This window comes from Cavia porcellus, unplaced genomic scaffold (genome assembly GCF_034190915.1).
Source record: "Cavia porcellus strain 051 isolate PalLab524CR breed Dunkin Hartley unplaced genomic scaffold, mCavPor4.1 scaffold_22, whole genome shotgun sequence".
Lineage (NCBI taxonomy): Eukaryota > Metazoa > Chordata > Mammalia > Rodentia > Caviidae > Cavia > Cavia porcellus.
The window spans coordinates 24,269,956-24,297,826 of NW_026947505.1; the positions used below are offsets into that span (position 1 = coordinate 24,269,956).

The 27,871-nt window shown below is 36.7% G+C and overlaps 1 protein-coding gene across 2 annotated transcripts in view; it reads right to left on the bottom strand.

The window, feature by feature from the left end:
• Positions 1-27,517, bottom strand: part of Tfb1m (transcription factor B1, mitochondrial) — a 46,668-nt gene extending 19,151 nt beyond the window's left edge. For both annotated transcript variants that reach the window (XM_003468493.5, XM_023564563.2), the window contains exons 1-5: positions 27,309-27,517; positions 24,109-24,260; positions 14,914-15,022; positions 13,433-13,584; positions 3,579-3,698 (exon numbers count right to left, since the gene is read on the bottom strand). In XM_003468493.5, the coding sequence (XP_003468541.2) occupies positions 3,579-3,698; positions 13,433-13,584; positions 14,914-15,022; positions 24,109-24,260; positions 27,309-27,441 (666 nt within the window). In that variant the 5' untranslated portion in view covers positions 27,442-27,517. The remainder of the gene's footprint in view (positions 1-3,578; positions 3,699-13,432; positions 13,585-14,913; positions 15,023-24,108; positions 24,261-27,308) is intronic.
• Between the last annotated feature and the right edge of the window lie 354 nt (positions 27,518-27,871).

The following is a 27,871-nucleotide window of genomic DNA, read 5'->3' on the forward strand; positions in this document are numbered from 1 at the left end:
GAGACAAGTGCTGGGCAGTTAGCACAGAAAGTCTGCATACCACCCAGCAGTTCGTGACCCAATCCTGTGGTTTTCACAGAGGCAGAGTGTAACCTAGAGGGGACCACTGGCAATGCCTGGAGATATTTTGGGTTATCATGGATGAACTACTGCTACAAGCTAGTGTGAAGAGAGCAGGAATGCTGTTAAACTTATGAAATACTTCTTAATAAAGAATTAACTGGCTCCAAACGTCAGTAGTTATGAGGTAAAGCAAGTTTGATCTCATTTATTGAATGTATTTAAACATTTATTTTTCTTTGATTAAAACATTATCAAAATAAATAAGGCAGCTATGAAGTGTGTATATATGTATGTATATGTGTATACGGTAATGCACACACATATGCCTGTAGTTTGATTATGTTTAAGTTCACAGCACTTTAGTATGGAAGGTATTGTGTAGAGTATATCATACATACGGAGGTAAAGCAGATGTAGTGTGTATACCTTAAAGATTATAACCCATACTATTTGTTTATAATCTACTATTCACAACTACCTTTCATTGCCTCCATGTGCCTGATTCAGTGGGCATTCAGCACTACTCTTGCTATTCCTCACAACAGCCCTTCTGAACCCTGTTTGGACGTGCTAAAGTTAGTTAATTGATAGGTTCTCCTACTTAGGGGTGCTGAAATTCCAGTAAGTCTAGCTCACTATGAAGTCCACAGACTCTACCAGTGCAATCAAAGAGCCTGTGACAACTCATATCTAGGATAGCGTACAAGAGATCAGTGAGATCTGTGAGATGGATATCAAATTATGAGGCCTATTGCTACAGTTTATAAAACCAAAAAGGTTACAACAAATTTTGAGGACTTGCTAATAGCTCAGTATTTCTCAAGTTTGGGTAATGTGCAGACTAGCTGAAAGAAAATTTGTGCAGAATCCAAAAACAGGTGTATCCTCAAGGAATGGGTCTTCTCAAAAAGTAGCTTGAAATATTTAAGAAATAAACTATTGTGTCACGAAAACATTTTTTAAGTGTGAGTTTGTACTCTTAAAAGAAATTCTTTCCAGTTGGTGAAAAAAAGTTTTATTTTTGGTACCTGGAATCGAACTCAGGACCTTGCACTTGCCAGACAGGCATTATGCCACTGAGCTATATCCTCGGCCCCTTTGTGAAGTAATTTAACAATGAAATAAAAACACACAAAAAAATTTCTAACTTAATAAATACATCATACACATTCTGTTACTTTAAGAAATACCAAAGCAGACTAGGCTAATTAAGAACCTAAGACGTCTTTGTGTAATAGAAAAGTACTTGAGGTTCAAATTTCAGGGATAAAGAAAAGTTTGTCAGAAAAAATTATGGCAAGAATCAACTACTCAGAAAAAAAATTCAGTAAGAGTTTCATGTTAGTAAACTTCTGCCATTAATGCTTGATTGAGTTGGCTAATCAAAAGACCTATACACAGAAGGGATAGCAGATTCCTACAGGAAAATATCCTAATGTGCATATAAATAAGACTGTTCTATCACAAAAGAAATTCTTCCCATCTAATTCTTAACAGCTGATTGAAAATAAGCAATGAATATTAGTAAATTTCTACTGAGCACTATTAATTACTCCTGTTGACCTCCCTCCCCCAAGAATGTGCCTGCACCTCTATTTTAGTACCCAGCTTACCTTATTTTGTGTGTGGCTGTGTCTAGTGCTTTCTCTGTTTGCAATTAACAGGTTTAGCCAAAGGGACTTTAAGCTAATAGTATGTATCCTATAACTCCTATCACCCACGTAAGAATGCTTCCCTTTTTTAATCTGAGGAAATGAATTTTTAAAACTCTCTGTAACCAACAGTCCAATATTTTTGAGTTTTCCTTAGGGGATTCCTAATTTTTTTTCTAATATAGTAAAACTAGTTCAGAGCAAAGGAAAATTCTGTAAGAAAAAAATTTAATTATTTTGCTTTCTTTTAACATAATACATTTTCTTTCTTGACAACTGTTTTCTTAAATTATAAGTAAATGCATGTAGCATTTATAACATAATGAAAGCATAAGAAAATTGCTGTTTAATTTGCCAAAAGGCATATATCCTTAAATAAGAGAATTAAACAGTTTTCTAAAAACAATGTTTTCTTGAGCCTTAATCTGAGAAGAAAATAAATTTAATTAACTACATAGATACCATATCCTAAATCAAAGATAAAGTTGATAATAATATATAAATATGATAAAAATATTTTTCATTATATAATTAAAACCAAGAGAAACTTTTTGCTCAATATCACCTATCTTAAGAAACCCTTGGTAAAATTTAGATAAAGATTTTTATAGTATAGCAACAAAAACCTGTAAGTCATGATCTTGGTTTCTGATATCATAGGTCTATAAACATTCAAAAGGCTGTATGTAGATATATATACCTGACAAGAAGAAAGAAAACTGTATGGCTGCCTGTTTTAAGAGAGAAAGTTCTTTGAAAGCACAAATGTGTTAACACTGATTATGGCCTGTAAGACAGCTCTCATCATAAAGTTATGTCTATGATCCGATTATTTGGGAGAAGTCATTTACAATGGCCTTCAAACCTTGAGACTGAAGAGAGGTGGGACTGCAAGTGAGTTTCTGGAGGCTTCTTTAGAAAAGCTGGCAAGTAAGTCTGTTAAAGAAGTGAAAGGTGAATGAGTTCTTGAGGTCATCTGAAAGTTCAGCTAACTGTGGAGGAGAAAATGGCAGAGGAAGTGTTAAGATGGTAGCAAAGAAGGTGAAGATAGACGTCTCAGACGCTCCAAGACACACAACAGAGCTCATTTTAAATATGTGAGATACAAACTGTAATATAACTTTTCCATGTTATTTTATTTATAAGGGAAAATTATGTAAAGGAAACTCTGTATTTAAGAGTTTTAGCTACCAGAGACTTCTATTCATTGTCAGCTCTGAACTCCCTGAAGGCAGATTCAGTGTCTGATGAAGGACCTCCCTACAGGTCCTATACCCAGCCCAGCACTTTTCAGAGTCAATGCTCAATCCAGTGAAGAAACACATGACTTTTTATAGTACATTCTCTATAACAACTCATCAAGCAATGTTTCTGCCAGAACAGATGCCAGCATTTTTTATTTGGCATACAAAAACTTTGTTTTCACCATTAAAACTTACTCATGTAAGCAGCATAACTATTTTTCCACATACGATTTATTACGATCCTGTCAAAAATGTAAAAAAAAAAAAAAATCTACTCAATAAATATTTGATCCAACTTTAGTTAGAATTCTCTAGCAGAAATCACACACACAAAAATTTGATTTCTTTTCTAAAAGTCAGAATGACCATGTCATTTATCTGTCATACTGGCATATTTTTAAGAGCAGCAGGGAATGATAATGATGACAAGATAAGGATAATTAAACCACTACAAAAACCTATTTAATCACTCTAAGGAGGGAACAAATTCCAAAAAGTACATAGCTCCTACTCAAGATAAAAAAAAAAAATAATAATGATGGAACAGACTGCATATAAATAAATATTAGATCCAGAAATTCAAATTCTGATGTACTAAAACGAATAAGCAGAAACTTACCTGTGGTTTGGGGACAAAAGCTTGACCTGGGATAGTAAAGCTGTGGTTGACGGTGCAGAGGTATTGAGCCATAACAGAAAGGCGACTGCGCTGTTTGCTTCCTGTAGTAGCTACGAGTCTCTACAAAGGAAAAGAAAGGAATTTTTAGCATGGCTTGATAAAATAGAATAGAGCCAACATTTCATTATCTCTGACGTTAGATTTTTTGAGACAAATGATAAAAACACAGGATATCTGACACATGACATGTAGCAAATGTGGGAAATATGATCTTCTCCAATACCATCAGCATCTTGGATCTTGAAAGTAAATACTGTATCATGTATAATGTACTAAAAACTAAAGCCAGGAAACTTTCCTGCCACTACCTGTTGGGGATTTTCAAATCACTGCCACATTACATAGCAGAAAGTCTTTCATAAAACAAGTAATTAATAAATATTTAATGAAGAAATTAGCAAGCATAATGAATTTAAGACTTAAATATTTAATTTCTTGAATATTCCAACACAGAAATAAACATTTTTAATGGTGTGCTTTTCTTTATTTAAATATAATAAAACTTTGATTATTCAAAAACCCTTGTAGGACTGGTCATTCTTGACATGAATTTTGCAAAAACCTAGGAAAGTTTTAATCTTTTAAGGACTCAAATATTTTTATTTCATAATTAATTAGGTATACCCAAATTAAATAAATACAATATAATTTAAATCAAAATCCTAGCAGGATGCTTAAAAAAGCACCTTAATTTCATATACATTATACATCTTCTTTAAACATAAATTCCATATAAAAATTATCTAAGGATAAGAATGGCCAAAATACTCCTGAAATATGCCAACAGCATTGACAGGAGGGATCACACTCCTAGACATCAAAATTAAGACAGTACTGCTACTGGCACAGACAGACCAATGAAACAAAAGCCTCAGACACAGACTCAAGCACATTGTGGATCCTGATAAATGTGACAGCAACTGCTAATGAGGAAAGGCTAGAAATTCCAGTAAGTAATACTAGTATAGTAAGTAATACTAGTATAATTAAATATCTATATGTTTGAAAGAGTAAGTCCTAATCTTTTACCATAATGTAAAGTAAAATCTATGATTCCCATAGCAGAGAATGTCATAAAAATGCTAAAGCAAAAGCTACAAAAGTCTGACATATTTTGTTCAAGTTAAAATTTTATGTGCAATAAAACAGTATAAAGACTAACCACAAACTGAGAGAAGGCATTTGAAGGATCAAAAGATTCATGTCCAGGATAGGTGAACAAGGGTTAGTGATGACAGTATGGATGAAATGCCTACATATTAGTCATTAATAATCATAAGACAAAGAACTAAATAGAAAATATAATAAGGTAAATCACAGGAGAGCTACCCAAATGAGCCATTACCATAAACTATGCTCAAAGAAGGGATAAACTAGGTAACATAAACTATGCAACAAAGGAGAAATATGCAAATTAAAACCATGAGATGTAATTTCATATTCATGAAATGAGAACAAATTAAAAATAAAGAAACTGCTAGAACTAGCAATGTTGAGTATCTGGAGCTACAAGAACTCCAGGCACATCAAGGAGAGAGGAAACCTGGATAATTACTTTGCAGCATAATTTGGCAAGTTATGGTAAAGTTGAAGTTATAGACTCCTTATGACTTGTTAGACCTATCTCAGAAATATATCCTAGAGAATCATTTCTATACTTAGACGAGAAGTGTAGCACCATATGTAGTATTAAAAAAAAAGTAGAAAAAGATAAAAGTTCATCCACAGGTGAATAAATACCTCGTGGGGTTTTTTTTGTCAGCAGAATATGAAATAGTTAAAATAAAAGCCGGGGTTGTCAATGTAGCTTAAATCTCAAAATATAGTATTAAGTGGCAGAAAAAAAGTGCAGCACTATTTATAAGTACAGTACTATTTATATAAAAACTTGAACAGATGACTCCTATTATTTTCTGTGTGTGTGTACACATGTCCCTGTATATTATGTCCAGGTAAGTAGAAAACATGCATGGAAATTACGATTATCAATTTTAACATGGAATAAACCCACAGGAAGAAAAGATATAGAAGTTTCCAAATATATCTACAATGTTTCTTTAAAAAAGAAACAAAAACTATGGCAATATATTAAAGCTGGACAAAGCTGAGTACTGGGTAAAACAATTAGACCTTTTGATTATTCTAAAATGTAGTCTGCTTCTCTGTGTTCTTAGAGCTGCAAACACATTCCAACCGCCTGGTGAAGGACTCAGGGTTACTATTACAAATGCAGTACCAACAATGACCGCACTCAGCCCAGGCTGGGTATGAGGCTGTGGGCCCCAGACCAAGCCATCAAAGACACAGTACTGTTGGGGTTTGCTGCTGCTGTGTTTCCTTTTTCTTGCTTCACTGTCATGTGCTGACCTACTCTACTAACCCTTTACCTCGCTTCTTCCACCCCGCTGTGGGCATGAAAACTACATAATCTGGCTTGTTAGAACTTTGCCTTGACTAAAAACAGGTTCTATATGAGATGCTGAGGAAGTTTATAAGTAAATCTGGAGATTTTTTAGTATTTATTTTGTTACTCAGAAGCCAGCCCCTTATGTTACCCAATTTGCATTTTTAATCACCTAGCTCTTATCTGTATCAAGACATTCAAAATTATTAGGAAGGTAAATTCAGAATAAGTGATAAGTTGCTATAGCATATAACCCAAAATAAATTTTTCCTTACTAATGTGTAGAACAAAGAAATATATATATTCTGAAGCAAATAAAAAAGACAAATAACAGAAACACAGATTTAAATTAAAGCATAGGCTTATGGATCAAAAATATTTCTAGCTCTCCATGTGGAAAAAAAGGAACTTAATTTTACTATCAGAATAAAAGTCAAAAATTCAAAATGCATTGTAATTGCATTACATACAATAGCACAATTCAAACTAGATCTTTAAAAGCTAGCATGAACATAATTATAATATTTAAAAATGAACCAAAAGAAGCCCATGTTTTTGAAATTATTATTTCATCCTGAACTTCCCTGAATAACTAATATTTTACTTTACATGTGAAAGATATGTTTTTACTGATGAATTCAAGAGAACTCAAAATTCACTTTAACTAACACACAACCTGTAAAGCATAAAGTTAAGCGTTCTAATTTGATATAAAAAAACCTTTAAGCCTATGTTGAAGTCAGGGGTTGTGAGGAGAACAATAAAAATCAGAACACAGAATTTATAATAATATTTTATGATGATCACCCAGAGTTAAACACAAGAAAGTGCAGGAAATCTGTCCACAACACTAAAGACTCAGGATCCCACAGCAATGTCTTACCTGAGTCCAGATGAAGACCTAGAGCCCATGGCAATGCCTCCCACAAGTCCAACTGGAGGTTTAGAGCCCACGAGAAGGACTCACACCAGTCTCTTTTACAGATCTGTGCTGGGAAGGCCCAAAAGTTAATCGTGGAAGCTAGACAGTCTATGCCAGTTGGGTGCAGGAGCTGTGCTGCTAGGTTGAGGGTTTTACATTGGAGCTGAGAAGTCACGCTCATAATAAGAACCAGGGCTGCTCTGACAAGTAGTATCACAGCCATCCTCAGCGACACTGAGGTCCCGAGCTCCTTCGACAATAACAACAGTTGAGTACATGCCAGAAAGCCAGCATGACAAGTTTCTCCTGGAAATTAAACAGCACATATCTTCCCCCTCTGGAACCAGAAAGCGATGCTTGATATAACGAACAGAGCTCCTCCCAAAATGAACAACAGCCACTCTCACCAACAAGGTCCCAAGGTTCTCCAATGACAATGGTCAAACTCACATTGGGAAAGCTAGTCATGACGAGCTCCTCCAGAAGAACCAATGGCTCAAAACAGAAACACTTAGAGAAACCCACAACCCTCACTCTTCTCCACATCTCTATTTATGCTGGCAACTTTTCTCAGGTGGACCATCTACGTTCAGCACCATACTGATTTAATTCAGCTGGTGTTAAACTGACCACCAGTTTGTAATCCGTAACAGTCTATTTCACCCTAAGCACCCAGTACAGGGGAGAGTCGGTCCAGTACAGATTAGGAGACTGGACTATTCAATATTTGCTGCAAATATGCTTAGCTTTTGGAGATGAAAACAAGTAAATCATTATCTTAACTTGGTCTTAAACAGCACATATAACTATCCTAACTCATTAAGTAAAAATTTTGAGTCATAGGCCAGGAAAATCCTACAAAAGTCTTCAATTAAAAGTTAACAGTCTATCAGGCATTCAAAGACGCCTTGTTATTTCTGTGACACATTATTGGTAAAGCTATGAAACTCAATGTCCATTATTAGGAGAGATGACTTTCACAAAAAATGCCAGGAAACCAAACTACTTAATTTTTCAATAAAAGGAAACCTCCAAATCCTAAACTTTAAAAAGGACTGTGACCAAATACAAGTAAAGTGTTCAAAGAATTCGGAAGGACAGTGGTTTTGTTCCTGTAACTTTTAAAACAAGAAAAAGTAATTTTATATATATGAAGTTACACAGCCTCAAAAAAGGAGCAAGAACAACTGTATCATCGATGGAGAAGTGACTCACTTCTGGGGATACACCCATAACAGTAAGGGCTTCTGGAGATGGTAGGAGACAGAAGAAGACACTAAACCCAACTAGAGAGAAGCCACAGATCCAGCAACATCCTAACTTAAACATTGTAACGAGCAAAAACATATGACCTGCATTACAGTTTTTCTTACAACTACTTCAAAACCTTTGGAAAGATATTAAACTGATCCAAGTCAGAGACACCAAGTATAAAGTGAAGTTGGATGATATTAAGATCTCACTTACTGCTAGACAGTCTGATTCTATTTTATGAGCTGTGACTTAATACTGTCTATATGTCCTTTAATGTATATAAGCTGAATTCTTAGATTTAGATCCTATAGACCTTGGGAAATGCAAAGAGGATGGTATACATTTGTATCTGTTTATAAATGCGTTAATTATAGACTATGCAAATTCTTATCAATATTCATGTTAAAATTTAACTAACAACCTTTGTTAAAGAAAAATAATTGCCTATAGTGAGGCTACAGCAACTCTATCATTAGTAACTACAACTGACACCGAGTCACTGAAAGCATGTCTCCACCTCCTAAGCCTCTGTTCCTCTGCTATTTCCCCCAGGAGAATTAAAGTGTACAGCATTTTACATCTCTATTGTGTTACATGAGAACACAAATACCATAATAATCCTGTCACCTGAAAAAAAATCCACCAATGTGGTATAATTAGAAACCTACTTGGCCTTTGTTCCTGTTTGCTTGCATAGAGCTCCTAAATCCTATGAGATTTCCTGGATGAGAGGGGTATGTTCTGTTACTCTTGAAGTTCCTTCCCCTCCATCACACCTGACTTCATGTTATTGAGATGACATATGGTGGGGCTGCTAACAGACTCAGGATGGGGCTGAACATGAGAAAGACACTAGAAACTCATTATTTAAACATAGGCTCACCAAGTTCTGTGAGCCATTCTAAAAATTTATGGAACTAGCAGAAGCGAAGATAAGATCCCTTAGTTCACAGCTGGTTGCTCAGAAGCCCAAACTTGTGACTGGCATCTGACATAGGGCAGTCTACTTGTGAACTGAGCCACTAACTTGTGAGAGCTGACATTGCAGGTGGAAAGTGTCAGAACTTAATTAAGTATAGAAGACCAGCTGGTATTCAGAGACTTGCAGAATTGCTTGGTATGGGAAAAATTCACATTGGTGTCAAAGTGCTAGGAATGCATACGGAGTGGCTTTCTTCAGACCCAAGACTTCTCAACTGTAAAGCTGTATATTGTATAAGAAATGTCATTTTTTACAAATCAGACAACAGGCAGCACAGATCTGTGGTCTCAGAGAAGGGAAAGGTGAAGCCAGTCTGCTGTAACACAGGCATAGAGGGGTACAAAGGGCTCCAGAGGCATCTCACTGTGGGAGAGAGGGGCTGGAGACTGGGGAAGCCAAGGCAGAAAGACTTCGTTCTCTTTCTCTCTCTCATAAAATGGCATGTACAACATACATGGACACATATATACACATACCTGCAGTGCTTAGAAAGGGGGAAAAAGAGGGAAAATTGTGAAACAATCAGTGCTAAGATTTGTCCTCTGTAGCCCTGATCTAAACAGACCTGAGGTACCATACCCTGAGACCTGGGAGGCTGGAAAAAGAAAAATGAGAAGGTTACTCAGAATAAAGAATAGTTTGTGTTCCCAACAGCTAGTGACAAATCTCACAGGCCTTGAAATGCAAAATGTGTTGGGTAGAGTTCTTAGAAAGGTTGTAACTTAGTGTGGTTCAATCCCAAATTAAGTCTACTCTGGATCCATCACACAAATTCTAAAGCCTCAATAATCTGCACTTATCTAAGAGCCCCAAATAAACAAAAATAAAAAACCTCCCGCCCTCAAAAAAATTAAATTCAAAAAGTGCTCACAATATCTGATATCTCCTAAAAAATTATCAGAAGTAGAAAAATAGGACAATAAAAAGGATGAAAAAATATCTATGAGTGAAATATTACAGAAATGAGATAGCCAATGAAACTGCTAGGCAAGGATCTTAAAACAACTATTAAAGGGTTTAGGGATGTAATTCAGTAATACAGAAATTATACAGCATGTACAAAGACCTGGGTTCCATCACTAGTAGCATACACAACATCTACTATAAATATTAGACCTACTGTATGTATAAAAATACTAAGGAAAGCATGACCACAATGAGAGAAAGGAAAGATATAGAAAGTCTCAAATAGAACTATCAGACACTACATGACTTTGAAGACACATTAATTGGAATTTTTATGTTAGGTAAATCACTAAAATATTTTTTGTAACACTTAGCCAAATATCTACCAATTACTAATTATTTTCTTCACTGATAACTTTAGATTTGACCATTTTCACATTTCAAATTATCTACCCCTGGACCTTCCACTCTGGCCATCAATTTGTCTTGTTTCATGCTATACTGTTTTGATTATTAAAGCCTCACTATATATGTCAACAAAGCAAGTTGTCTCTCAGTCTTCTTTTCAACATCTTACATATTCTTGCACATCCAAAAATACATAATCACTACACCTCAAGAGAAATTCTTTAAGGATTTTAATTATATTAGTTTTACTACAAAAGTACATATTTGAAAAAATCAGCTTCTTACAATAATCATTTTTCCTTTCATGACTATGATATTTCTCTTGATTTTTCTTGGTGAATTTTTGGGACTCTCAATAAGACTGTGTAGATTTTTTTTAATAGGTCTTTTACTTAGTTATCAAAATAATTATGGATCTCCAAATAATAAATGTTTTTACTCTAAATGATTAACTTTTACAATGGTACCTTGATTCACAAACTTAATTCATTCCACAATCCTGGAAAAAATGGCCAGGTTTATGTCTGTGCAAGAATTATAGCCATGGCTGTGTTCACCACCTGATGTAGAATTTGCAAACAAAAATACAACTTTGCCAAAACTTCTGTTTGTGAATTAAAATGCTCACAAACAAAAATGTTCCCACTGTATTTGTTTTGCTCCTTACAGTATTTAGCTTTCTATTTATTTATAACTAGTACAATTCTAAACTTCCTTGGTCTTCTGCATTCTTTCTATATATGAAACATGATAGGTACTGGATCAAACTCACCTTCTTAATAGGCTCTGGATCTGATGTGAAGACTTCAGAAGATTCACTTCTCTGTGATCTAAACTGGGCCTCTGGATTTTACAACATTTTTTTCTAGTCAGAGCAATGTTTTTGCAGAAGTATTAATAGAGACCAATGAAGGCCAGACTTATTAACATATGGCACTAATCAGGATCCGTATGTTAAAACGGTAAAACTCATTTGTATTTCAATCATATATAAAAATCAGTGTCACAAGGATTATAGATACATATGTGAAAGGTAAAACATAAAGCTTTTAGAAAAGATGTATATCTAAATGATCTCAAGATATAAAAGGATTTCTTTAACAAGACACACTAATCATAATCTACTGACTTATTTATGAGAATGTCTAACTTTTTAGACACACTGTAAAAAGAAATGACAACATGTCAAAGAGCAGAAAAGGAAATCTGCAACTTATCTAAATAATACGGACTATTATGGTAAATATGTGAGAACTCTGGATCCAAAAGAAAAGTAGCTCCACAGAAAGATACGCAAGCTGTGTACACACATACCTAAAGTCCAGTAAACACATAAAATACTTTTCAATGTCATTCAAAAACACCAGAAACAAAATCAAATACAACACAATATACCATCACTTGTAGACTAAAAAAAAAGCAACCTCAGCAATACCAAGTACTAGCAAGAATATGGAGAAAAATGAACTCATGCACACAATGGAGGGGATATATGTATGCATAATGACCTCCAAAAACAATTCATCACTGTCTAGCAAGAGTCAGGATTTTCCAGTTCCACTTCCATGCACACACCCTAGAGAAATCTTGCCCATGTGTCCCAACTGATATAAGAACATTCATGACAGCTAATTCTAGGTTTCAAGCAGAAGAACGGACCAAAAATGACAGTCCATCAGTGAGTGGTATATATGTTACATAAATAAAGTACAGTTATGAGTAACATGAGCAAATCCTATAAAAAGATGTTCCAAAAAAAAAGAATGTATCTCTCTCTGAATTCATTAATATAAAGTTCAAAAAAAAGATAAAACAAAAGTATACTTTTATATGGATAAAATTCCACATTATCAAAGACTATGGAATGGAATAAACCAAAAAATTCACAGCACTACCTGGGTTTTAGGGAGTGGACAGGACATGTGATCAGAGTGAGGTGGACTTAGAGCTTGCAGTTCCCTTTGTTATGGTCTGTGTCTGGATGTGCCCCCAAAGCCTCATGTAGTCTCAGGCTTTTGTGGAGGTGAGTCAATCTAGTTTGTGATTGATTCAAGGTTCAATGCTGGGATTAAGGCTGTGTTGCACCAGCCCTAGGGCAGGTAGCCTGCATATAATAAGGGACAAAAAACATCTTGTCTCTGCATTCTCTGTCTCATTGCCTTTGCTGTCTTCTGCCGTCATGAACTGTTGCTCCCATGCCATGTGCCACCCTGCCTTGGAGCCAGCTGATTATAAACTGAAATTTCTACAAACTGAGCTAAATAAACCTTTCCTATTTTAACTTTGGGTGTCCTCTTTTAACTTTAGAGTATTTCCTCTTTTAACTTTGGGATATTTTGTCTCAGCAATGAGAGAAAAGTAACTAAGTCACTCTCCTTAAACTTCTGCAACATGAGCGCTAACAGTAAACAGCAAGGGGGTTTCCAGCCTAGAGACTGACTCCAAACATACCTGCCAGGAGGAGGCTGGCACAGCAGGCATCACCAAGGCGGGGGCTAAGACAAAGTCTACATGCTGGATAGCAAGACCTTCTTCCATTTTCCCTTTCTAGCTTCAAGTTGATAATCATATTCTTTATCATCCTATTGAGCACAAAGGATCAATTTTCAGATACCGCTCTCTGAACCTCACATATGAGTGCATGGCTGACACAAAGCTTTTATCTTTCTCTGGTCATGTCTATGGTTGATTCCTCCCTGCATTCACTGCACCTCCTTCTTGGCTTACACATAGCATTCACATTCACTCTACCGTAAAAGTTTCCAGTCCTGCTGTCTGTCATCCTCATATACCTAAGGATGTCACTGGGTTTCTTGGTATAATGGAGTAAGTATTAGAACACACAGTTAGGGTGAAAATGCTGCACTGTTTGAGAATCTGATCATGTGATCAAATAACCAGAAAAAGTCAAAGCTTACCTCAGCCACTTCTTTTTGAAAAGTCAAAGTCATCTGAGTTCTGCCGTAAGTGAAAGGTCCATTTTGATTAGAAATGTTTTCAAGCCACTTGATAATCAGTGGAGTTGACACACTGAAAGGCAGATTTCCAATAATGTGCACATTTGGAGGATCTGTTTTGCATGGGCAAAAAACGTAGAATTATATCATCAATAAATTCCATACATAATTTTAATTCAGAAAAAAATCAAATTGGATATTAATAGTATCCAAAATAAACTATATGGGCTGAGTATTTTTTCATCTATTTCTTCTTCAAAAGCAGTATTTTCTCACAGCTGAGCTCTAAATTATTGAGAAAAAAATTCTATCTAATTAGTGTACAGTCAGTGGAAGTCCAGATTTCTGGTATCAAATAACTGGCTTAAAGGAAAAGATAATTTTCTTTGGACATATTGAAGTTAAAGTGCCCATGGCTATCAAGGGGCCATATGTCTTTGAAAGATATACAGGCTGGGTAAAAAGATGTAAGTGCCTACAGTACATAGGGTGAAGTGAAAATCTACAAATGGAGTGACCTATGTCAATCTGCAGCATGAGAAAAAAAGATGATGCCCAGAAAGAAAAACCTCGGAAACAGAAGTGGATGGAAAACAAAAAACCACCACTAGCAAATGACAGTTACAGAAAGTTTAGAAATGTCAAAGGAAACTCATGAAGGATGGCCTGGTATTAAGGAAGACAAGAATAGAGAAATCTTCCAGAAGACAGTTGGATAATAGCCAAATGAATATAGGAGAATGTACTGAGGTAAGTTTCAAACAGGTCACTGTGATTCCAGTGTGAGCGGAGCAGGGACAGGGACAGGAGGACAGACGGGTCAAAAACCTGTAGGTTGCTTGCTGAAAGGCTTGTTGAAAGGTAGAGATTTACAAATGCGCTCTAAAGGAGTTTGGTCCTGAGGATGCCAGAGATACACAGGGGAAGCTAGACTTGATTCCAAATCCCTTTCATTTGTTCTGAGAGTTTCTGATGAGCAAAATACCATTTATCTGTGGATTCCAAAAGGCTGACTCCTAACTGGTACCAATAAAAAGTATCCATGCAGAAGTGGCTCTATTGATCACTGAGTGCAAAAGACCGCAAAAGAAAAAGATAGGCTTGCATGTGGCTTGGTTTACGAGAATACGTTTTCCCATCATTTGGAAAATGTAACACTTCCTAGTTTACCCCATATTTATACAGTACCACAAAATGACAAGTTTAATTACACAGAATTTAAAACATTGGAAAACACAAGACAAAAAAAAAATAAGAGAAAGTATTACATTTTAAATTTTGGGACTGGAAAAGTTAAAAGAATTACAGTGCACATTACTTAACTGTTTAGATAATTTTTAATATATAATACAATAAATCTATAATGAATAAAATTAATATTTTATATATATAAATAATGAGAAAGGGAAATTAAAAACAAACAAGTACTTAATGGCACTTACCATCCTCCCAGGATCTTTTAAGACTTTTTGGAAAAGATTTTTCTACCTTAAATGTCAACACATCTCCATGAACAATTTTTAGTTTTCCAGGTGCTGCATCAGAAAGCATCTAGGTCACAAAAAGGGGAATAAAATGAAAGCATACACTTACAAGGGAATTGTGATAGTTAACTATGGTGTGAACTTGCTAAGAAACGTACAGTTGACTGGTTTAGCATAGTTCTGGGTAGGGTCTGCGTGATGGATTTAATGAAGAGGGAACTCTTCCTGGTGTGAGTGGCACCAACCAATAGGCTTATAGCCTGGATGGGAAAAAAAAGGAAAGAAGGAAGTCTCATTTTGTGTTTTTTATGAGGCATTCCAGTCTTCACCATTGTCTTTGGATGTCCATCTCTAGGCTTCCAGTCTTTCAGTACAGACCCTTCAGCTTCTGACAGACTTGCACTGGACTTTGCAAGAGCTGTAGGCCTACTTTTGACTGGATCCTTCAGATCTCCAGTGTGTAGACAGCTTTTTGCATTTTTCCACATCTGACTTTTGGGTGGTCTACCTAGTAAATCTTTTTATGTGTTACATAAACAATGAGATATATATATCTTATACTGAATCTGCTCCTCATGTGAACACTAACTGATACAGGAATGAGCAAACAAATGACCAAATAACATTTAGTTATTTGGAAGCTCACTCTCCAAATTTTGGGGGTCAAGGAATTTGCAAAGATTTTACAATGAGGCAGAATTAAGAGCTGAAATGCTTACAATGGCAGGAAGATAAACATTTTGTTTAGGATTGTCCAGTTTGATATGGCTAGCCACAGCAGGTTAGCAAAAATAACTAACTCTGATGTAAATATACTTTGGAATTATTTTAAATTACCATGATTTGCTAAAAACTTATCTGATGAGCTCCAAATAAATCTTAGATAACATGATATACTAAATATTAAAAAGGAAATAGTTCTCTATGGGATACGTTTTTACTATATAAGAATATTTAATGATAACACTTAAGAGATAAGACTAAGATATTTCTATAATTATGGGGTTCACATAATTAAAACTAATTAGCATGTCAAAAACAAAGAGGTTAAACTAAAAGCTAATGTGATGTCAATATATACAATTAATTAAGTAATTAGGACTGAAACAAAATCATGTGAATTTGTCTTCTTGGTTTGAATTTTATGTTCCTAGATATATCCTATACCTTTGGGCTCTTTTAATGTCATAGATCTCAAGGGTTGCTTTTTTACTATCCCCCTACATCCAGATGATCAAAAGCATTTTACTTTTAGTTTATCAGTTATTAATTTTAGAGCACCCATGCAAAGATTCCAATGGTGGGTTTTCCCACAAGGCATGGCAAATAGTTCTGCCCTATGCCAGTCTTTTGTTGCTTCAGCAATACAGTCTATAAGAGACCACTGGCCAAAAATATATCTCATTCATTATATGGATGACATCTTGATAGCTGGAAATAATGGGAAAAGTGTTTTGAGGTGCTATGATGCATTACAGGCTGCCCTACAAGATAAAGCACTTGAGATAGTCCCTGACAAAGTTCGACTCACCAACCCATATACATATTTGGGTTTTCAAATGAGGGGACCTCAGATTTCTTCTCCAAATATACAGTTGAGGCTAAATTAACTTCAGACTTTAAATGATTTTCAAAAACTTCTTGGGGATATTAAGTGGCTCATACCCTACTTAAAAATTAGTAAGAGTGAATTAAAACCCCTCTATATACCTTACATGGTAATCCTGACCCTATCTTCCCTCGCAAACTCTCTCCAGAAGGAAAGCAGGCAATACATGCTGTTGAGCAGGCCATTCAGTCCCAAACCATTACTTTTATAGATTATGGTAAACCCTTGAAATTTATCATGCAGGACCACTCTCTCCCCAACCGCTGTCTTCTGGCAGACAGCACCGTTAATGTGGATTCACTTGCCAGCAACACCTAAAAAGGTCATTGAACCCTATTATCAGGCTATTGCTACCCTCATTCTCTTGGGAAGAAAACAAGGAAAATGTTATTTTGGTAAGGAGCCAGATATTATCATACTACCTTATACCAAAGAACAGATTGATTGGCTCAAGGAAACAACCGAATTCTGGCCCATTATCCTTGCCTCCTGTACAGGGCTAATAGACAACCATTATCCCCCAGAGAAGCTTATTGAATTTGCCAATCGGCATTCATTCATCTTCCTTATGGTCACATCATTCAAACCATTAAAAAATGCTTTGTTGGTATTTACTGATGGCTCCTCAACTGGCTCAGCAGCCTATGTTTTTCAAAACCAAACTGTATCCTTCAAAACAAACAGTACATCAGCCCAGATCACAGAGTTGCATGCTGTCACTGCAGCCCTTTCAGCATTTCCCAATCAGCCCGTGAATTTATATACTGACAGCGCTTATATTGCACACTCTGTGCCCCTGCTAGAAACAGCTGGCCAAATCAAAAGTGCCTCCAGCACTGTAGAACTGTTTGGGAAAATACAGACGCTCATTATAAAAAGAACTTGCCCTTTTTTTATCGGACACCTACATGCTCACTCTGGGTTACCAGGACCTCTGGCCAATAGTAATCATGCAGCAGGCCTGGCCACTCGACCGCAAGTTCTCCTTTGTACTTTACCTAATGTTAGCTCCAGTGATCATGATGACAATGTTACTTCAGCACAAAAGAATCATCAATTATACCATCTCAATGCCCAAACTCTCCATCTTATGCACAAGATCACTAGAGAACAAGCCAGACAGGTAGTAAAAAAATTGCCTCTCTTGTGCCACGCACCTCCCAGTTCCACTCTTTGGGGTGAATCCTAAAGGACTTATCCCCAATGCATTATGACAAATGGATGTCACCCACATTCCTGAGTTTGGCAGCCTTAAATATGTTCATGTAACTATAGATACCTTTAGTGGTTTCACTTATGCCTCTCCCCAGACTGGCGAAGCTACCAAACATGTTATTAGCCATACGCTAACTACCTTATCAGTTTTGGGATGCCCACAATTAAAGACTGATAATGGTCCGGGATATGCTAGTTCTGCCTTTGCCTGTTTCTGTCACCATCTTAATATTCATCATATAAAATATTCATCATACTTAATATTCATCATACTTTATAACCCTCAAGGCCAAGGCATAGTTGAAAGGGCACATCTCTCCCTAAAACTCACCGTTGATAAAATAAAAAAGGAGGAATGGTACCCCACAAGGGGGATACCTAAAAATATTCTATCTCATGCCTTACTCATCCTTAATTTTTTAAATCTGAATGCTGCTGGACAATCAGCAGCCACCTGTTTTTGGCATACTGAAACACAAAAGCAATTTGCTTCTGTACTATGGAGAGACCCCCTGACTAACTCATGGCATGGTCCAGACCCAGTCCTTATCTGGGTACGAGGATCAGTATGCATTTACTCTAAAGAATGAAATCTGCGAGATGGCTGCCAGAATGATTGGTTAACAAATAGATCAAATGCAACAAATAGAAGATAATGTTACAGATGACTCCAGGGATGAAAATGACCCCTGAGAGATATTTCGCAGCTCTTGTTTTTCAGATGATGGAACCAACAGTCTGGATCCTGTCTCATGGGATTATGATGACTAAGTTGTTGGCTTTTGCAAACAGGTGGATATGCCATAAAAATGCAACCTACAGGTCCATTACCACAGGTTTTGAATGGCTGATAGAGAGAATTACATGGAGCCTGCAAAACTGTATTATAATAATGCTTTGTGAAAGCATGCTGCCTGTTCATTTCTCTTGCCTTGGTGCAATTAACTGGATAGCCAGAGATGGGCAACTGGGCCTCACAAAGGACGCCAACCTCCACCTAAGACAGGAACTGGGCCTCTCGCTGTCCTGTCTTCCAATGACGGGTAAGGCTAGGTTGGGCCCCCTGTAGAAGCGCCCTGACTCAAGACAGGCACAGTCTCCTCAAGGATGCAGCCTCTTATATCCTTATATCTGCAGGCTGCACCACCTTAACTCCCTCTAAGAGTTAAGTTTGGTAATTAAGCAGCACCTTGCCTACCTAGCTTGTTTGGCTCATTAAGAGATTATGCGAATCAGCCTGCCTTATGAACCCGCACGCACTGCACGTGGGAAATTTGAATTGACCTATAACCCTCCGTCTTGCCACTGTTGCTAAGTTACCTGCTGACGTCTCAGAACCCAACTCCTTCCTCCTCAATACCCTATATATTTGATACTCCTTCCTTGAATAAATGAGACTTGCTTGGACTTCTTCGTCTTGTCTCCGCTCTTTGAGTCTCTTCTTTCCTTTTCATCCCCACTCCCCCTCTAAGGTCTCCTTGGACTTACCCGCAGGCCGGGACACTATATTATACAATCTTCATAAGTCAAGGATATTGCACCCAATTTGTCTCTTGGGGTCACTAGTCCTTCAGAGCAACAGCCTTAATGATTAAGGAGATGTGCATGATCCCTTACTACCGAACCAAAACATTTTCTTGGTTTTACATTTGGTTTTCAGAGCTTTTCTGATATCATAGTAACTTTTACTTTTTGTTGCTGTTAATAGGCCTGCCTGTAGCACTGATTTTTGCACATATAATTCATAGTAGTACATATATAAAATTACTTTGGCTATAAGATACCTTGTCTCCTTGTGGAATTTTGTCTCTGTGTTATGATTAACTATGGTCTTATCAAGTAAGTTACATGTTTCAAGTAAGCAATAGTCATGACAGAGAGTAAGGGGATTTTCCAAACAGCTCTGTGATAAGTCACCTTTGCCATCACTCAGATACAATACCTAACAACCATAATTTAAAGAAGGAAAAGTTTAATTTGTCTCATTTTTGACTAATGGTTACGTTGCTCAAAGGCAGCAACATCAGAGTAGAAAGACACAATAGAAAGTCATAATGGAAAAAAGCTGCTTAGTTTGTATCAGTTGGAAAGCAGAAAAGAACAGTGCCAAAGAAGAAAGGGCAAGGACTAGACAGACCAGGGCCACACCTTCATGACCCAGTGAGATACTCCGGAAGTGTGCTGTACCAATCCAAGAGAACCCCAAAGCCCACCAAACTGACAGCCTCGATTATCCATCACAAGTGCCTTCGCAGAACCTCTAAAGTGCTTCGTATGTCCCTTTATAAGATGATAGGAAAGATAATAATTAGAATAGCAATCATCTACTGGCTTCTAGCCTCAGGCACTTTACATCAATTTTGTCTGCTCATGTACTACACACATAAGACAACTATTACTATAAACCTTCAACCCATTGAAATACTGTAATAAATTACAGACAATGTTACATAATGAGACAGTACTATCTACCTTTCATTTTGGGATGGCTAAAATGAAAAAGTGACTGTATCAAAAGGTGAGCAATCATGAAGAATAGCTATTCTCATGCACAGGTGGAAAGGTAAAATGGTATTGTCACCTCATAAAGGTTTGGTTTTTTTGTGAATGTTTACCATATCACTACCTCAGAACCTAAAGAACTAGAACTTACTGAAGAATTTCATTTGTATAAAATTCTAAAAAAAAAGGAAAATAATTTTTCAGACAGAAAGCAGATCAGTAATTCTCTGGGAATAGGTAAGGGAGAAGGGATAGATTACAAAGGAATGTAAGTAATTCTGATGGTGTTCATTATCTTGATTGTGATGGTTTCATGCAATTACATATATGTCAAACCAGTACTCTGAATGCTTCCAATATGTATAGTTTACTGAGATTTAATTGTATCTCAATAAAGCGATAAAACAAAGTATTATATGGTTAAGTACTCCATAAATATCAACTATTATTTTTGATAGTGAGGTACAAAACCTTCAAAACAAATGAAGAAGAATCTGGAATACCTGTCTGAAGAAGAGCACATAATTTATGAAATTTGCTTTAATTAGAAATGGTGAAGAATTCACAAAGGCTTTAGGGTTCCTGAGGTATCAGGAAATGTTATCCCCTCCAACGCATCAATAATCCACTCTGCCATAAGACTGTAAGAAAATTACAACCAAAAATGCAAAATCAGAATATTACAACACCAAGACAAAGAAATCTTAGGTGTCTAACTGGGAACTGGAAAAGCTGGAGAAAGTCCCAATATTTTGACAGTACATGGGATTTTCCAGGGCACCAAAGGAGGAACATTAATTTCCTCTTATATCTCATATCAGATTAACAGTCTCCTGATCCATCCTTAATTCCCACTAGTGCCCAAGGGATGGAGATACCAATTTGATTACTACAATCTACGGTTTGCTCACTAAGTGTAAGGCATTCACTTATTCTTTGTGAATAAACTGGGGCAGAGAGAGACATAATTTCTTGCTAAAGTCACAGAACTGGTAATACAGCCTGAGCCAACCTATGCAGTCTGATGCCAAAGTTCATGGTCTGTACCATAAAATCATACACTACGCCGCTTTCCTTATCAGACAAGCTTTCTTGCCTTTACAACACATTGAGAGTAAAATCTCTGTATTAACATTGGTTTCTCTTCTCTCTGAGCTGCCAGGTGATTATATCCTAAAAACTGAATTAAGGTACAAATGACATACTTTCAGTTAGAAGACATTTTATAAATTATTACTTTCTTTAAAAAGTAATTCTATTAGCTTAGAAATCACTTAAATGGAATCCTTAAAACAGATCACTCTCTTACTGTCTTTACTCAGTTTTATGATTAATTTAGGATCTTCAGTAGAAAGTAGTTTTACTTATTGAAACATTCTTTACAGGAAAAAGAAGCCTATTTGATAATTTAGTACTCAACATTTCTTTTTAAGGTGAGTTCATTCCTACATAGAAGACAGCAGGAATGGATGAGAAATCAAACACACATTGTATGTAGACTAATTTACCTTGAAATTAGCTTTGATACTTAAAAAAGAGCACAAAACTTTGATAATCAATGCAATGTACTGAGCCAACTATCACATAGATACAGTTACGGAGACAGTCAATCTTCTTATTTTTCTTGTGAGACATTACTATCTGCCATAGGGTGGGTACTGTTACATGTAGAGAAGATATAGCAAGGAATAAAACAATTCAAATTTTACCCTCCTAGTACTTACATGCTAGAGGGGGGAATCTCACAACACCCATATGAGAAGAACACACATACAGTGTGTCCAATGACATCTCTAAAGAGGTAAAACAAGGCAGAGGGTTTGCAGGCAGGGACTTGGATGGTGTGGATGATTAGAAGAGACTGATGGCAAGCGCTCTTTTAAACAGTCTCACTTTGAAGATCTTTAGGTCAAATGACAGGGAATATATATATTAAAGCAATATAAACAGAAATTTGATTCATTCTCATGCCTAAGTAAAAAAAAAAACCTGCAAACAAGTCAGGTACGATGGTGCATGCCTGTAATTCCAACAGTCTGGGAAGCTGAAGCTGGTGAATCAAAGCTTTGAGCCTAACCTACGCAACGGTGATGCAAGACCACGTCTCAAAATAAAGAAAGGGATGCAGGTGTACCTCAGTCCAAAGGCTCTAGGCTCAGTTCCCATTACCAAAACCACCACCACCAAACACAACAAAACAGCAACAAAAACATATACCCGATGGGGAGATCTGAGTTAAAAACTCTGTAAGGGCACAAAACTGCAAAACATCAACTGAGTACTACTCCCCATGTCCAGAAACAGTCAGGGGAATAAACCTGAAGGAAATCGCGCATTATTTAGGTTTTCCTGATCATCTTACGACTTTACCAAAATAATAGTCTCACTTCCACCTCCAATTGGGACATAGTTCTTAAAATAGGATTAAAACAAAAATTAATACTAAACTTTACATCTGATCAAGGAATATATACCATGTGACAACCTCAAAATAAAATTACTATTCTGAAAAGAGTTCTATCAAAACTAGATAAAATGAAATAATATGGAATTCTTTGAAGCATAAAGACTGAATGAAGCAAGAAACAAAAATCAGTAGGTTTCTTAAAAAAATTAGATGTATGCACATAAAGTCCTAAATTTTAAAACCTATTTTCTTAAACTGTTCAAACAGAAATTAAACATTTTTCCATTAACACATTCACAAATAAGTATCAGAATGTATTAATTTTAAACCAATTTATCCTTTTGTATAAAGTAGAATGTAAATAATTTTATTTTTCTATTATAGTCACATAATAAATTGTCAGTCATCTGAGCCAAAGGCTCAGGGCTATTTTAAAGTTTGAGAATTACACAAGACTCAAATAGGCCTTTAAACCATTAATTGCCCCCATGAGGAATTCTCTTTAGAAGATCTCTGAAGTAAGGTGTCCTACTGTTCGACAATGTTTTAAAAACTTAAGTCCTTCCTTACTTCAAATTCTCAATTCTGCCTCCCTTAATTCCCATCTATTTGCTTTAGTTCTTTCCTAGAAAGGATCAAAAACAGCTTGTCCTCTCTCTCTACTGCAAATCTTTGGTAAGTATCTATAGAGACTCTTGCTCAAGGCTTCTCATCCGTGGAAATATGTCTAGTTCCTTCAATATTTCAATAATATTCATAATAGTACCTGTGTTTTAAAAGATGCATATGCCATTTCATTTAAATCTTATCCTACATCTATCAATGGTACAACTTCATTCTTTCACTTAGCATGCATAAACTTAGTCTCTCTTTATGAACGGCTAGCATGTCTTCTTCATCTCTTGCTTGTGAAAATGTTTTCTGGAATCTAAATGAAGTTCTCAAAAGTCATGCTGACAAATCATACTAATCATTAGTTCTATTGAAAGAACAGGCTATAATATGCACAAAAATAGATCCTCCCCAAAAAATAAAAGAGAGATCACATTCACACAATTACATACATACACAGAGAGAGAGACAGACTCAGAGAGAGACAGAGACAGAGACAGAGAGAGAGAGAAAGAGAGAAAGAGAGAAAGAGAAAGAGAGAGAAATGAAAGAAAACAGTTGGTTTAGCACCAGTATGTAAACGAGGTTTGTTCAAGCTGTAAGCAACGACCATCTGGAGATGCTTCCTAAAAATGCAGATTTCTACACCTCTCTGGCCTATGGAACCAAACTCCCTGGTATGGTGCCTGGAGATCCACAGTTGGAGGAATAACCTGCATAATCTCTGGTTATTTCTGGGTTTAAGAATCATAGTCTAAGTCTTAAAATGGGTTTCTACTTCCTAAGAAAGACATTGTAAGTACCTCACCTGTAATCCAGGAATAAATCGACTGTCCTTTTCAACCACCAGAAGTTCAGCAACATTAGCATTGAGAATGGATCTTGTGATGCCTCCTGGCCCAGGGCCCACTTCATAAACGTAAGCATTTGTCAGATTTCCAGCTTTCCTAACAATTTTATCTACAGAAAAGAAAGTTTCAGCATTCTTGATGATCTTGGCAAATTTCAACACATGAAATTTTAAACAGAAAATAACCTACAAAAAATTCTTATCAGTTGCTGTCCAATCAACAAATCCTTTATATACAGTATAAATATAGTAGCTTAACTCTCAACCTAAATCAGCATTTAGTGGTTATTTATATTCTATCATATCACTGTTTAACTTTACCAGTTAACAAAAAGTAAGATTACTGGGAAAAATTGCCTTAAACTTAGCTAAACTTAATTTTCTCTCTATTCTTCCACCAAAACAATCAATTACTAACAGATGGCTAGATAAATATGGCTATCTTGGCAGATAAGAATGTAGTAACAGTTTTCCAAGTTATTGAACATCAAGTATTTGAGTAAACAAGACTATGCTCATATTAAGAATCTCCAATATTACTAGTTAGTAACTCCAAAGCAGTAAGAGTAAGTACTCTTAAATTTTACATGTAGACAGCTATTTTGTGTTGTTCAGTGTTACACTGGCAACAAACTCTAGGTGGTAACACTAAGAAATTTAAATTTTTGGTCATTTCCAGAAAGTTAAATTTGGCACTGGTGTTTTAAGAAAAAATTGCAAACATGTACATTAATATGGGCATATTAAATCTGCAGTTTAAGTTAGCCAAGCTAAAGTTACAGAAAAACAGAGTACTGATGATTCATTGCAACTAACCACACTTGGAGAAAAATATACAGTAGGCTGGTCTTATTGCTAATAAGACATTAAAATTCAAGCATCTGAGCTTCTAAGGATGGTGGAATTTTAGCTTCTGAAAATGTATCAGCATTTCTTAGTAGTGTTTATTGACACCATCTAATGCCAGTTTGGCTTGTTATTGATAACCAGCTCATGTAAGCTTAAAGGCAAACACAGTCTTTTAATCCCAAAATAGTTTTGATACTTAACAGGTATGGGAAAGGAATAACATCCACTGACCATCTGTTATGGTTCTCTTTATCTAATCCTCACAACCCATTAACTAAGAACTAGTCCAATTTTTCCTTGTCTATTGTTTTAATTGTGCAAGATCATATGGACAGCAAATAGTAGTGAAAGAACTTCAACTTTAAATGTAAAGCCAATTGCTTCTCACAGGAAACAGGAATGATTAATTCAGTGCAGCTTTACAAAGTAAATATTCTCATTTTTAAAGATGGGAAGTTAAGAGTACACAAAATACTGGTGTCACCTACACACTTCTCAGTATCCTGAAATACAGGCGAACATCAAATGCAATGTCAAATCACCAAGCTTGAGTATTAGTCTTGCTCTCCTCCCATCTGTCCTTCACACTCTGACATACACCGTAACTTTCTTTCACTTTGTTTTCCACAGAAAGAGTGGGTAATACTATCTAAAATCTGCAATTTACTCCATGAGAAAATATAAAGGCAGAATTTTCTTTAGAACTGTTTTTTGTTTTGTTTTTTTTTTTTTTCTTCTTTTTGAGACAAAGTCTCCCTATGCAGTTCAGGCTGGCCCTGCGATCACTTTGTAGCCCAGGGTGGTCTCGAACTTGCAAGGATCTGCCAGCTTCAGCTTCCCCAGTGCTGGGGTTACAGGCGTGTATCACTAGGCCTGGCTCTAGAACTCCTTATTTTCATCCCTGAGAATGATACTTTGGATTTAAAATGCAGCTAGCAACTTGTAGAAAGCATTGGTCCTGTTACTACAACCAAACTATTTTAGAAGTTGATAGTCTTTTAAAAAGTCTTTGTAGTCTTTTGAAAATTCTCTCCCAATTAAAAGATGAGAAAATTTAAGCTATTTTATCCAAAGTAAAATTGCAACAGGCAGAATAAAGCCTGTACAGGGGGTGATCAAAAGATACTCTGGTTCAATTTAAAAAAAAAAATTGTACTAAAGGACACATTGCCAAGAATGAGAGGCTGTATTTGAAGCCAGCAGTAGTTTGATCATTTTGAGGGGGAAATTCATGACAATGTGTCTTTTACTACAAGAACTTTTAAAATGTTTATTCACCATATGTCATAATCACCCTTTGTTGACCATATATTTATGGCAGTTTCTGTCAAACACACTACAGGGTGTGTTTATTCACTAGATTTGGACCTAGGGGAACTTCTGGCTCTTTTCCAAAGCCAAAATGACATTAAAGGTAAATGTTTTTAATTGAATCAGGCATTGAGGTAATTAGGATATTGCAACTAAAGGTTTTCACCAGAGAAGCTCTAGAATTGCTCCATAAAGTTGCAAGAATGATGTGTGTTCAAAGGGGATGTGTGTGTGTGTGTGTGTGTGTGTGAGATGAATGGCAATATGTCCCTTACTATCATAATTTTTTAAAAAATTTACACAAGTCATATTTTTTGAACACACCTCAGTGTTTAAGACATAAAACATATTCTGTGTGGGCTGTGTATCATTTAATGGAAATATGCTTTTTGGTTTCAACAGGAGCCAAGTAGATATATCAAAATCTCAAAATTAAAGAACTCCTGTAAACCCCTCCAGAACAGGTTGTCTCGTTCTCTTTCTTATGGTATCACCAGCATTAGCACATAGTAGGTTACAAAATATGTACTTCCTGAATGAGTATCTGCCCCTTTGACTTAGTAAACGCTTAAATAATGAATCCTGAAGGATGCCCTTTTGAAACAAGGTATCAAGGAAATCTTTGCACTAAATTCTGTAATTTTAAAATGCATGAAAAGCCACAGTGGTCACTTCATGCAGCCTGACTGACTTAGTAAGGCCTGAAGTTCCCGCGCACACAGCCACAACTGCAGACCCAGGACCCCTTCCACGCGGCGTGGTTAGCGCACCGCGTGGGGCGGGGCCGCCCACGGCGACCCGCCCCTCAATGCTACGCCGCTGAGCAAGTAATTCCTTCCATGTGTCGGGAGAGGTAGCCTTCGGTAAGAAAAAGAAGAATCTGACCAAACGCCCGCTGGACGCCTACGCCCGGGCTTGAATACCTGTCCGCGGGAGACCCCGGCCCACGCCCCCTGGGACGCCCGGGGAGAATTGGGGTACCCTGACCACACATCCACCTGTCAGCCTCAAATCCAGGAGAAAATTCTGGGACAGCTGCTTCACTGCTTGTAGTTTGAATAACTTAATGATTTCTCGAATGGTGGGCAACGGCGGGAGTCGAAGAGCGCTGAGTTTCCTGGACGCCGCCATGAAGCCCGTGGAGGCTGCCGGCCTCACCAGGCCCTTACACGGAGGTTCAAAACCACCCGGCAGGGGAGGAGCCTCAGAAAGTCTAACCCGCCTTCGCACACAGGTCATTGGTGGGAAGCACCAAACCGGAAGTGACGTTTAACAGGAAATCCGGTGCGCTGAGAGCTCAGGCTCTGCCAGCTGGGAATGGTAGTTTAGGTGTAAAAGCAGTGAATGATCCAGCTGGGGTAACTTAATTAGAGTGTGAGGCGAAGAGAGTGTGCAGGTGCATCGGGCAAGGGGGGCATGGGCAAAATTGCCCTGGCCTCGTAACCCCGCGTAAAGAGATGTGGCACCTGCCCTCTGCTATTTTCCTGACTGGAAATAGCAGAAAACAGGTGATTAGAGGCAAAGATCTTTGCGGGCAGTTCTGTCTTACAGCTGGGTGTTT